The 12,896-nt window shown below is 42.3% G+C and overlaps 1 protein-coding gene across 1 annotated transcript in view; it reads right to left on the bottom strand.

The window, feature by feature from the left end:
- The window catches only part of LOC138611345 (disco-interacting protein 2 homolog C), a 207,564-nt gene that overhangs the window by 91,330 nt on the left and 103,338 nt on the right, over positions 1-12,896 (bottom strand). Inside the window, exons 3-4 of the mRNA XM_069684400.1 lie at positions 8,803-8,913; positions 6,431-6,556 (exon numbers count right to left, since the gene is read on the bottom strand). Of these exons, the coding sequence (XP_069540501.1) occupies positions 6,431-6,556; positions 8,803-8,913 (237 nt within the window). The remainder of the gene's footprint in view (positions 1-6,430; positions 6,557-8,802; positions 8,914-12,896) is intronic.

Below are 12,896 nucleotides of genomic sequence, written 5' to 3'. Positions count from 1 at the left end.
ACAAGATGCAGCTCAAAGTGCTTCACAACAAGAAGAATAACCATCACACAAGACAGTTAGTCGTCCAGGGTCTCCACTTGTGCACTTACATCGCTGTAATTGCTGGTGGCGCCCCATTGATTCTTCTGTCGACTGAAACGTTGGTACCACGGATGAGGCGTGAATAAAACTAGCTTTCCCACTCCCCATGGAGATAGTATGTTTTCTGCTTTTTCTGGGCGGGGCCACCTTCATAAATCTGGCTTAACAGGCTAACAGCACCAAACTCCTCACTTTAGCTCAGCTAGCGTACAGCATAACTGACCCGACCTGTCGATGGAGGTTGCTGCAACATCGCTGTGATTGGTGAGGTTCAGACGTTGACAAACTTGCCAGGAGCATTATCATTTTTGGCTGACCGCCGGAGTCAACCCTACACATGGGTCTGTATGTGACTGAGTGACTGAATGAGTGAGTGAGTGATTGACAATACTCAGAGCCAAATAAAGTTAAAAAAGAACAACAAAAACAACAGCCCAGGAAACACAAAATAAAAGCATTGTGTACAAACGAGGGGAGGCAGAATTCCAGATTGGGCTTTTACTTTGAAAAACCATACCGGAAGTGTTGACCAACTTTACTCTCCATGCCTGTGACTCGCGGTAAAAGTAGGCGAGCCTCCTACTCTCTACGTTTTCGGCACGTAAGTCGTGTCAGATACGCGCGTGTCACGCCAGCAGTGTGAAGACTCTCATCTGTTTTCATGCATTTACAATGAAAATGAAAACATCCAGCAGCCGTCACGCACACGCCACGCTTCCAGTGTTACCCACAAAAGCGCAGATTGACCTGATGCGGTCAGTCACATGGGTTTGGACCTAGTCTTGTTTATTGACAGCTGATCGGCCTATCCTATTATTTTGTATTGGAGGGGGCGGGACATCTGTGTATTTGATTGAATTGAAGTAAGAAGAGGCTTTCAAGGTGCATTTATTGTACAGAGTCTGTGAACCTCTTGGCCAGCTACTTAAATCCAGTCTGCGAGCTACCTGTTGGAGACCCCTGCCCTACACACTGATGACGGCATCTAAGAGGAAACAAACCTGCGTTACAGACAAAAAATAAACAAAACTACTTTAAATCAGTGGTTTCAGTTGTTTTGTTGCTTGGATGGAAGCTTAAACAACAAACAGCCACCCAAAGGTTGTGGCTGACGGCTGTATTAACCGCAAATTTATGACTTTATAATTTCATAAATTACATTATTTTCTCACAAATTTGGCATTTTTCTTTCTGGCAAATTTACGGCTTTAATCTCAGAATATTTCTCTTCTCCTCCGGCTCCGTTTCCTTTTTGTGTGTGTTTTTTTAATGGCCCAAAAGCACAGTCATTAATTCTAAAAGTAAAATACGTTATAGACTAAATTTAGAGACAGACAGGGAAGTAGTATCTACTATAAATGTCCCACACTGCTGTCTGTAGCCTGAAAAGATTTCAGCTCCCATCTGTTTAGAGTCGCCGCAGGGGGGGAACAGTTTAAAGTTTGTTTTTGAAAGCTACAGTGTGTGTGTGTGTGTGAGAGAGAGAGAGAGAGAGAGAGTGTGTGTGTGTGTGAGAGTCTGTGTATTTTCTGGGTGTGTGTTTGTGTGCACATGTTTTGCATGTGATTTCCATAATGCCCACAGCATTATGAGACTGATGGTGGCGATATGAATAACAACAGAAGCTGACCCAGTTCACACAGGTGCTCTTTGTGTGTGTGTGTGTGTGTGTGTGTGTGTGTGTGTGTGTTTCTCACAGGGCACTAGCAGACAGAGGAGAGTCCAACAATCAAACAAAAACTAGACTCTCGGCGTCGGGGATTCACGCCTCCACCAACCAACACGTTTACAGAAGCTCACCCGGTCGACCACAACGTTTGTTTTTCTTGTGGTCTCCTGTATTACACGGAAAGTACAACCACACAGCTTGTTGTTTGGGCCGTACGATTTTGCTCATTAAAAGCATCTGAATTATATCTGAATTTTGCAAGAATACATGAACAGCCGACATCCAACATGAGAGGTCGCACCACAATCATATACAGGCGGGACGAAACACCAGAGAACCTCTCTCTCTCTGTTTCTCTGCAGAGCATGTGACTGTCAGTAGACCCGTCTTGCAGCAGCAGAAGAAACAAATACGTACGGGGTCGATCGAGGGGAGATTGTCCTCTAATGGACTGATAAAAAAACAAATGAACCAGAGGCTGTCGTCGGCACACAGACACACATTTCTGTCAGCATTTACTGGAGATCAAACCAGAATTACAGCAGAGTAAATATTGGACTCACATTCATCTGCTGGAAGAAAGCTAATGAAATAGAACGAATGAGGTCATATTGTTAATCCGGGAGATGTGTACAAAAGTTAATAGGAATTAAACACCTGCTGCGATGTGTCTGACAGTACAAAGTTATTAGCCATAGACTGTACTTAAGAAGTGGACCCAGCAATGTGTCATCACCCATATGTTTGTGGACTTTTGTTTTGAAGCATTGAGTTCTGCATTTTGGTCGTCGCCATCTTGGTTTTTAGAAGCCAGAAGTGACCATATTTGGAGAGGAGGGGTGGAGCTTTATAGGAGTGAGCGGTTAGCAAATTCTAAGTATTACTATAAGGTCAGTGCTCGCCAGGTGCATCCATTCAGGTAACTGTGATGTTACCGTATTGTTCAGAATATAAGACAGGGATTTTCTTCCTTGAAATACATCTGAAAAAGCGTGGTCGTCTTATATTTGGAGTCTAGACTTTTAAACGCCAATATCTGTTCATAACAGCAGACGACGCAACTTATCTGTAAAGCGAGTGTACTCCTCATGACTGAGGCCAGCTGTCACTCACAACTACAGAGCCAAGGGGTGAAAGATGGCGAGACACGGTGATCGTCCGGAACAAATGGCTGAAAAGTCGGCCAAGTTAACAACAACTGAGGTGGAGTTATGATGCTGATTTTAAGATAACTGTTGTCACAGAGCGTAATGTTTGAAAATGGTGAGCCCAAAAAGATCACGGGCCACCGTAGTGCCGTGTATCCCCGCAGCTAGCGGCGCTCTCAGCCGGCTTAGCTCGGCCCTCCGCACCTTGGTTAAGCTCCTGGGAGTCCCACAGGACCAGGCCTGCTTCCAGGCTCGGAAAAGTGCTGCAACGGGCCGCTGTACTGCCGCATCTTAAAACTGCTAACAGATGCTAACAGAGAAAATCATACTGGGGTCCTCAAAGTGGCCGCTTCAAAGAGACTGACAGGAGAGTGTGCGTGTGTTACTGACAAACAGAACGAAGGTCTGTTACCAGAGCTGTCATCCAGCTGTTTCAGGACTGCTCTATAAATAGACCTCACTATGATGGTTATTGATTTATTGACAGTTTGAAAGGCATTTTATTTCATTTAAATTTAACAATTTAATGTTAGAGATATTAAAACATGATTTTATGTGAAAGGTGAAATAAAGTCTTGAAAAGGGGGGTCGTCTTATAATCAGGGTCGTCTTATAATCAGGGTCATCTTATATGCAGGGTCAGAACAGAACATTTAAAGAGGTTAATCCCCCACCCTAAGAGCGAACCTCCTCTTCCTCACAGTTTCAAAACAAACAAGCTTCGCTAAAGTAGATTTCATATCCAATATTGTTTCCGTTTGCTCTCAGGTGACATTTCTCTTTGATCATGGATCACAGCTGACACTTGCACTTTAAAATGCCTCGGGACTGGACGCGTCCTCGACACGTTAGCTACCGCGTTGCTTTGCTGACTGGCTTGATTGGCAAATTTGCGTCTGGTTATCAGCAGGACCCTGTGGAGACGACCAGAAGCCAAACACAAACATGTTGATGGAAATAAAACGCTGCCAGGCAACCCGGGAATCTCATGAAATAAACACACACAAATACACACAGAGGAAAAGGAGACACAGATGCAAAGCAGCGCCTCATAAATCTGAAGTATATTTAATGATGAACTGAGAAATTAAGAAAATGCAGCTGCTGTAGAAACCGGAGTCCTCCTCCTTCGCTTGTCGTCTCTGCACGATACAACCTGCTGCTGGGTAACACGCGACTCTGCTGTCCTCGAATGAACCTCACTGGCAGACAGACAGCCGTGTGTGTGTGTGTGTGTCTGCTTTCACAGCTCCCTCAGGACGTGCACTTTCTAAATCCACAAGATGGATTGTGTGCGTTTCTGTGCGTCACGTAAGAGTGTGTGACTGCTTGCAGCTTGTTTACCTTGCTCTGTAAAATGGCTCAAAAAAAACAAACTTAGGAGTCATGTGAATGTTATGAATGTGTGTGTCTGCACAGAATGTGTTGTTTATGTAGAAAATGTGTTTGTGCATTCATGAAGGATTTATGTTAGTGGGTGTTTGTTGCACGCATGTGTGTCTATAAATACGTGTGTCTATATTTATGAGATACTGTCTGTTTTCCATTGACTGTATATAAGAAGGGGAGGTAGCCATGGTGACGTCACCTTTTTGTTTGTGAACTGCCATTTCGAACCCTAGAGTTTGGCATTTTGGCCTTTTTTGGAGCAGGAAGTGACCATATTTGGACAAGAGGGTGGAGCTAAATAGGGGCCAGATACATCCACGGTATCTAATTGGGATGCAAACGAAGCGATATACTTAACAAAAAAAATGAAGATCCAACTCATCAGAGTTCTTCTACGGCCACCAAACAATAACATGATACTTTCCATGTCTCAGTTTAATCGCAGATAACCACGCCCTAAAAGAAACCCTGCTGTATCCTCTGTTGCACTCTGAATGGGACCATAATGCACACAATGAACATCGTAATGGACTGAAGACTTTAAAGTGATAATCTAGAAGACTGTCATTTAAATAAATGTCTGTTAAGTCTCTATCTATCGCCGAATGAGATAACAATGGTGATTGAGCCTATGGCCCACTAATGAAAGCCTTTGCATTTGCAGTATTACAGACTGGCTGTCTGTGGCGACATTTGTGAAAAAAAATCACAAGCGGCGCCCAGTTAGTGACGCGTTTTCCATCAGCCAGCAGTGGTTGGTCTGCCAAAGAGGGTAGGCGGAGCTAAGCGGCTGCTTTTCCGCTCTCTGCAAGTGTTGCGAGTAAACAGTAATCTACTATGGCTGAACAAACAAAGAAAAGATGGATGACTACAGATACAACTTCAACAAGAAGTGAAAATCCAAAGAAAAAGAAACAAACTCGACGCTCAGATGAAGCAAACAGTCTGAAAAGGAAAGCGACTGTCAGCGAGGAAAATCAAGAGTTACAACCGGAGCCAACCGTGGACGTCACACATGCAGCACTGTGTGGATATCTGGGAAGTGTGCTCCTGCAATTACCGTTTATCGCCATAGGTGGCACCAAAGAGAACGAAACTGAGATATTCAAGATTACCACTTTAAACTAACATCTGAGAGGCATTAAATCAGCCGAGAAGTAAGATCTTTATATCATAAAGTTCTACACAATCTGCGCCCACTTAGGGAGTATTTTGGCTTCACTTTTGTACAATGAGAATAGATGGAGACACGTCAACCACCTTTATACTCAGTCATTGATACTGCTGCGTCAAATACTCACTCAAGCACCCAATGTGGATTAATCCGCTGCTGAAAATAGTCCCCAACAAATGCATTATTTAATCATGTTTGAGTAAAAACACAGTAGCCCGCCGTGTCCTCAAACCTTAAGAACAGACTTGGTTAATTTTTTTTTTTTTATACTTTTTTTAAAGTTACAGCAAAACAAAATGCTCGATTTAGCCACAAATCTTGTGAGCTACACTGTAAGTTACTTTGATTTCAATGTTTAACCTTTTGAGAGGTCTGGCTATCAAGTAATGGTGCTGATAAGTATTAATAATTCTTTGTTGATATCAGTTTCTGCTTTTCTTTATATTTCTTGATATGTTTAAAGAATTATCTAAAAAGAGAAACATGATTTGACGGCAGGTGTTCAAGACAAATCTTCTAATATGTCGAACGTGATGCGGGAGCAGAGTTTGTGCAATCTGCTTTGATCTAATAAAAACTCTCATATTCAATCCTCGATCCTCTCTGTGTGTAAATCACGCCTCGTTCAGTGGAGCTCTGTGAAGCTCGACCCTGCAGCCAGAGAAATAATGGCCTCATTAACACCCTCATTAAACCAGCCCCATAAAGACATGGATGAATGCCACCGCCACCCGCCCCTGACAGATCCCGCTTGGCACGCTACAGGGATGAAATCAACTGTGTGATGTGTCCACTGCCCATTCTCAGAGAGGCAATATCCGTCTCAGGCGTTTACATCTGCCAAATGTTCATCAAAGAGTTCAGAGGCACGAGACGGCAGGGATCAAACCTGTCGCTGTCGAGTTATATGCATGAATCCAGCTGTTCTTGTAACTCCTCAAAACTCATATCACATTTACGTTTCTGTACCTGGTGGTGTGTAGGCATCCATGGAGGACTGGACCACCAGTGAGCGTCTCTTGGAAGGCATGGGCACCGCCATCTTCCTCTCTTTGTGCTTGGCCAGGGCCGCCTGCACCGCTTCTGTGTGCACATCTGGAGACACACAAACAGAAGATTTCATCATGTTAGGCCAGGTGTAAACTTGTATCGTCAAACAATCAAACAACCAAACCCCTCAGAGTGTTTGCTCTGAGGTTGGATCCATTAGCTAGAGGCTGACAAAGGCAGCATCATGACCTGTACGTGGTTGTGCACCATGTGGATGCACAGCTTTTCCTCATAGGAGTGTCGGCCCTTCCTAATATTATCTTATAGATAAATTTCCCTCTTTCTTCCACCATTTTGGATTCTACATTTCCATAGAAGCTGGAAATTCTGATATCTTTAAGCCGGTAAATGTGTTTATAATGCTGTGTGACTTTCAAAGGATTAGCTCAGATCCAACACAAATAATAGCAGAAACAAACAGGTCAGTTAAGGCAGCGGTAAATCAGCACCTCCTGTGTTCTGTGAGGTTAAATGACTGGTTTTGTAAATGGGGTCTGGTGGCTGCGAAGAGACGATGTAACGACTGTATCTGGGTGAAGATGGACTCTTACTCTTTCACAAAAAGGTCTGTCTCTGTCGCGATCTTTTCAGCGAGGTTTTCAGACACTCAGAATACAAATCTGGGCCAAAAATAATATTTTGTTCAGACGTAAGTGCCCTGAAAGATTATGTTGCAGCCATTAGAGGCCATTAGAACTTTTCTTTTTGTCAGTATTAGTCAATTGATTTGTAAGAACTGGTCCAGGTTGGTTAAAGAGATACAGTACATTTAAGTGCATTCACTAATTCAGTTGGATTTGGATTAAAAGACTTTTTCTTGAAATGGAGTAAAAGCTCCTGACTTAAGGAAAGAGTGGGAAATTATTCCACCCCTGTAAAAACAGAAAAAGTTGACCTTTGTGCACCAATAATGGCTGATGCATCCGGTGTAAACATTTGGCAAGGGTGTTAAATAATAAAAACTTACCTAGCTTAACCCTTAAAGCAGAGCAGAAACACAGCAGCAGGACAATCAGCTGGGTGTTGTTGTTACACTGAGCGCCGTTTATTCACGTTCAGTTCACGTACACAAACATTCCCAGCTTGTCAGCGGCTCCCATGAGGCCCTGAGGTTTCTGACTGGATCAGGTTCAAAAAGTGACGGCGGAGACGTTTCGTAAATTAGTGTTTCTAAGCGTGAGATAAAGCGCTGCGATAAAGCACACACAGCTGGGTTTGTTTGAATGGTGTCCATTGCTGGCAGCAGAGAAACACTGAGCTGCTAACGACACAGGCTGTCGGCCCCGTAATGACATAAGTAAGACATTTGTCAGAATGAATGGGGCTCACAGATGTACGTTTGTTTGGCTTATGTGTGTGCTTATGTAGGGGAAGGGAGGTAATTTAAATCTCAAGTGCACGTTTATTGTCTTACGGTTGACCGAGTGTGACTGCACAGTGTGTGAAAGTGTGTGTGCGCTGTTTCAAAGGTGCTCACGCTGCTTTTTTTTCCTTTTTCAATTTAATGGGTTAAAAGGTTTTTACAGGATTTATTTCCTGTCAGATTAAAGTCAAACAAACTCCAACAGCCTGGAACTGATCCAGGAACTCAGACCTTCAAATAACAGCTTGTCTGCTTTCTTAGTGGACTGCTGCATATCTTTATCTCCAACCTTAAATGTCACCAAAGGGACTTACTGCAGATTAATTTGAAATGAGAAGCCACAGAAAAGAATTTACCCAAGTTAAAATCCTCAATTAATCCTACATTAATCTTCACCGGACACCGGATATAGAACAAAACCAAACAATGCAAGTTGCAAGACCGGTGACAGATTTGTCAGAAGATTTTTCCACAGATGTTTGCCAAACGCTGGATTTGCTGCAGAACCGTTCTGCAGAAAGACCGAGAGTATCATACTGAGCACGGTTTGATGACAAGGCCTCAGAGCGGACTGGGGTTAAAGGTGGAGGTGTTCACAGAAAGAAAAGGTCATGGAAAACCTACATCACACATATATCCTGCTATGCTAATGATGAAGCTAATTAACATTAATTAGCAACTGCGTTTTCAGTTGATGCTCCAGATTTAGTTTATCTAGTCTCCTCCGTCGCCTCGCTCTGATATGACGTAATCATTGAGATCATAAATACCAAATATCAAACATATCGGAACGGCTCCAAAGAACCTGCAAGTCACTCAGGAGGTTTAATACTTGGTCTGTAAAGCTCTTGCATTCAACTCCAACTGTCAGGTTGGGAGATGACCACATTTCCCACATATGTGTGGTTGAGGAAACCCTGCGTCTTACCTGATCGGTAGCGTTCGTCTCTGGAACCGGAAGACCGCCGGCGGTGGTAGCGTGAGGACGAGGACGGGGTGACCGGGGTTCTCCTCTCCTGGCCCATGGGTTGATCCATTCCTGTGACATAAAGGTTCAAGTTTAAGAATACGTTTGTCTTTTTCATGTCTTTGTTTCTGTATGTTTTGGTAAGCATGAGTTTGCACACAAATCATGGATCTATGACAGAGGTTTCAGAATTTGACACGCTCACAGTGGGAGAGCTGAAAGGCAGCGTGGTCAGAGGAGGCCAGCCGGTGTTTTACAAACAACAGGAGGTTAGTCTTAGTTTGACCTGTTGTTTCTGCTCTCTCAACAACACGGCCAGAGGAGAGGCTGTGACTCACAGCTCATGGAGGCAAGTGAAGTGCTATCAAAACCCTTACTACCAGTTACAGCAATCTGCACTAAGATGCAAAGTCCTGAACCCAAAACAAAATCTTTTCACTGAATCAAAGCAACTATTTTAGGCGTCTTCACATGATCAGGTAGTTTTTTGTCACTTGTAAAATGAGTTTAAACGTTACCGAAGAAAACACATACTTTAATCCAAACTACAACCTTTTTCTAAACACCAATTCTTAACCAACAATAACTACCTGTGAGAAAGGCTCTCTTCTTCTCCCACTTGCACTTGGCAGTGACATTGGTTTTCATGGTGGGCTTGGTCATTTCATGCATTTCTTTATGATCAGGTTGATATATGAGATACAGCAACTGAGATAGATACACACACCCGTACGCCTGCACAAGCACACACACACCCATGGAGAAAATAACCTCCCAACACACCAATCAATAAGTCTGATGATAACAACCACCCTGTTACTGACAGCTACGACCGCCGCGGAGCTGCTGATCTATGGGCATCCATCTCTGCCTCACACTTCTGCCCTCGTCTGTCTTCATTAGAGCTCTCAGCGAGGCTCAGAGAATCACTGGCGCTCAGGAGAGAAGCTAAAAGTTGATTAGCCGACCGTATAACGACTACCAGCCAGCGCGGAGAGAAACGACGGGTCTGGGAAATACCTCGCTGTGCTGTTTCCTCTGGGGAGTCTGACTGATGGATTCCCCCCTCCTGACTCGTTCTACTTCCTCTTAAAAACCTCGTCTCTCTCTTCCCTTACCTCCTACTCACTTTCATTAGCCTGAAGATGGTTTGCACTTATTTGTGTCTCCATTTTATCATTAGTGAATGAATTTTAATACGTATATTTAGAGGGATGTCTGCGTGTAGGTCCACCACTGGTCCAAACTGAATTATCTCAACAACTGTTTCATGGATTTACATGAAATCTGGTTCAGATATCTGTGGTGCCCGGAGGATAGATTCTACTGACTTGGGCGATCCAGTGACCTTGCCTTTAGCACCACTAGTCGGCTATATTTTCCTCTTATCCTGCGAAATATCGCAGCATCATCTGGATGGATTGGCCCCACATTTGTCTGATGTGATGTTTTACCTGAGAAGTGGCTGAAAATTCAAACACAGCTAGATCTTAAACGTATCTTTAGCATCTACTGACGAATCAAATATCAAGTATTACTATTATTTTACAAGTAATCTCAACATTCAAGCCACGGGGAAACAAAACTGTTTCCTGTCAATGTAGCGAATGTTTCAAGCTGTTATGATGTTTTTATGGAGTGCTAAGTTGACTGTAAAAATATCACCCAGGCAGTAAAATGGCTAACAACCTTCAAAGACTTATTATATCACCCTCAGACCTCTCGAGAAAACCCTGTAAATGTCTTGTCTGAAGCGTGTTTGAGGTGGTCGTTACATTCTCAGGTGTTTCTGCTCATGCATTAATTCTACAACCATTCCATGATGTATTGCTTGTGATGCAAACATTGTGGTCCCGCTAGCTATGAGCATTAGCTAAATCCATAGGTAAAAAAGATCACAAAGGGTTTGTGTATAACCTTCCAGCATGCATGTTCACATGATGCACCTTCATATCAATGTAAAAGTAGCACAGAACCATTACTGATATTGAATTTGGGTCTGAATGAATAATATAGACGATCCTGGACCAAATCTACAGTATGTTTACGTATAAGTGTGCTACTAGATCAATTTCTTTAACATACGGCTCCGGAAACAATGAAGTGCCCACTTTAAATGTTCCTTAAACCAGCATCTCTCTCTCTGCATGTCATGGCCGGCCCAATCTAGATCTGAACCCCACTGAAAACCTCCTGAATGTGATCAAGAGGAAGACGGATGGTCACAAGCCCTCGAACAAAGCCGAGCTGCTCCAAGAGCGGCCAAACGTCACCCAACTGTAATTAAAAACCAGCTTCTTCCACCAAATATTGATTTGTGAGTTAAAATATTAAATAAAAATAAATTCTGTTGTTTAAAAAAGAACAACGTGTTTTCTTTGCATCATCCAGCTCTGAAAAACAGCTTTTTGCATCTTTTGGTTTTCTTAACCAATCGTCATTTTCTGCAAATAAAAGACCTCAATGAGAATATTTCGTTTAAAAGTAGGAGAAATGTTGTTGAGAATAAAACAAAAGTTAATTTTACACAAACCGCAGTGGTCTCTTAATTATTTTCGGGGCTGTATGTTCTTACTTAGTTGCTAGTGCACAATAATTTATTAACTGAACAATAAATAAAGGCAAATAAATATATATCCTTGTTATGTTTTACTACATTTAGTTTTACATAAGTCATAATAGGTCACAGAGCCAACCTTGATGTTGCTTGGTCAATATCAAAACCTCAGGTATTGGTATCGGTATCGGTATCTGTATCAGTATCGGTATCTGTATCTGTATCGGTATCGGTGTATCGGTATCTGTATCGGTTTTGGTATCGGTATGTATTGGTATTGGCATCGGTATCTGTATCGGTATTGGCATCGGTATCTGTATAGGTATCTGTATCGGTATTGGCATCGGTATCTGTATAGGTATCTGTATTGGTATTGGCATCGGTATTTGTATCGGTATTGGCATCGGTATCTGTATTGGTATTGGCATCAGTATAGGTATCTGTATTGGTATCAGTGTTGGTATTAGTATCAGTATTGGTATCGGTCAGATTGGTCTATGTGTAAGAACCCTTCACTTGACTCGTACCTGGAGTTATTCTTGATTCTTATAAAATTCACAGGTGTCGCAGAAGTTACAAGGAAATATGAATAAGTAGCCGGCATTCAATAAATAAATCATCTGTCTTACATCATTGTAATTCCTCAGCTCCACCCCATCCATCTGATTCTCCTTAAACAACAAAAACTCTATAAGCCCCAGATGTGATAAGACCTAACACACAGGCACACGAGGAAACCTTAAAGGAAATCAATGCAGGCCTCTCATTCAGTCCCTTTCTGTCAAACACTGCCAGGAGAAGGACACTTAATCTATAAAAAAACTGAGACGGATGAAGTGGGCAACCTTGACACCTTCCATCACTATCTCTACTACCCTATAAAAGTGACCGACAAAAACTGCAGTGTGCAGATATTCTATCAAGTTTTCTCGACTAAAAACATGTTTTTTCTTTGGCGCACAGACAAACAGGAAGAAACCGTATCGCCTTGGAGAAAAAATTACACAACCATCCGTTTAAACAGAACATGTCACAGAAAAGATAACTACAGTACAACACAAAAACAAACCTATACAGTGAATTGAAAATATATGTACAAAAGTAACATAGAAGATACAGTAAATATGTATCTATTCATTGATAAATTACATTTAATCTATCGCTGAAAAACAACAAATATATAGAACGAGCAGATGTCCGTAAACTGCCCATTCATGCACTGGAAAGAGCAAAATCTGAAAAGTTTCTCAATTGGAGACAGAAATAAAATAAAGTCTACAATTCCCAACAGCAAAAAACACTGACAAACACTAATCTCAGCTGTTACTGGTGTATAGATCAAAGTTTGAGGTGTGTTAATCGATCAAAGACGGCAAAGAAAAGCTGACAAAGTTCTGAATTCATGATGAAAAAAGCTCATATTTCATGACTCACAGTGTGCTCTGAATAAGGGATGAACAGTGATCAAGTGTTGAGAGATAAAAGTACATAAATGCCA

Source organism: Semicossyphus pulcher, unplaced genomic scaffold (assembly GCF_022749685.1).
Source record: "Semicossyphus pulcher isolate SPU_LCO1_2020_fin unplaced genomic scaffold, fSemPul1.0.p SCAF_7, whole genome shotgun sequence".
NCBI classification, from domain to species: Eukaryota; Metazoa; Chordata; class Actinopteri; order Labriformes; family Labridae; genus Semicossyphus; species Semicossyphus pulcher.
This window is presented reverse-complemented; position numbering and strand designations above follow the sequence as displayed.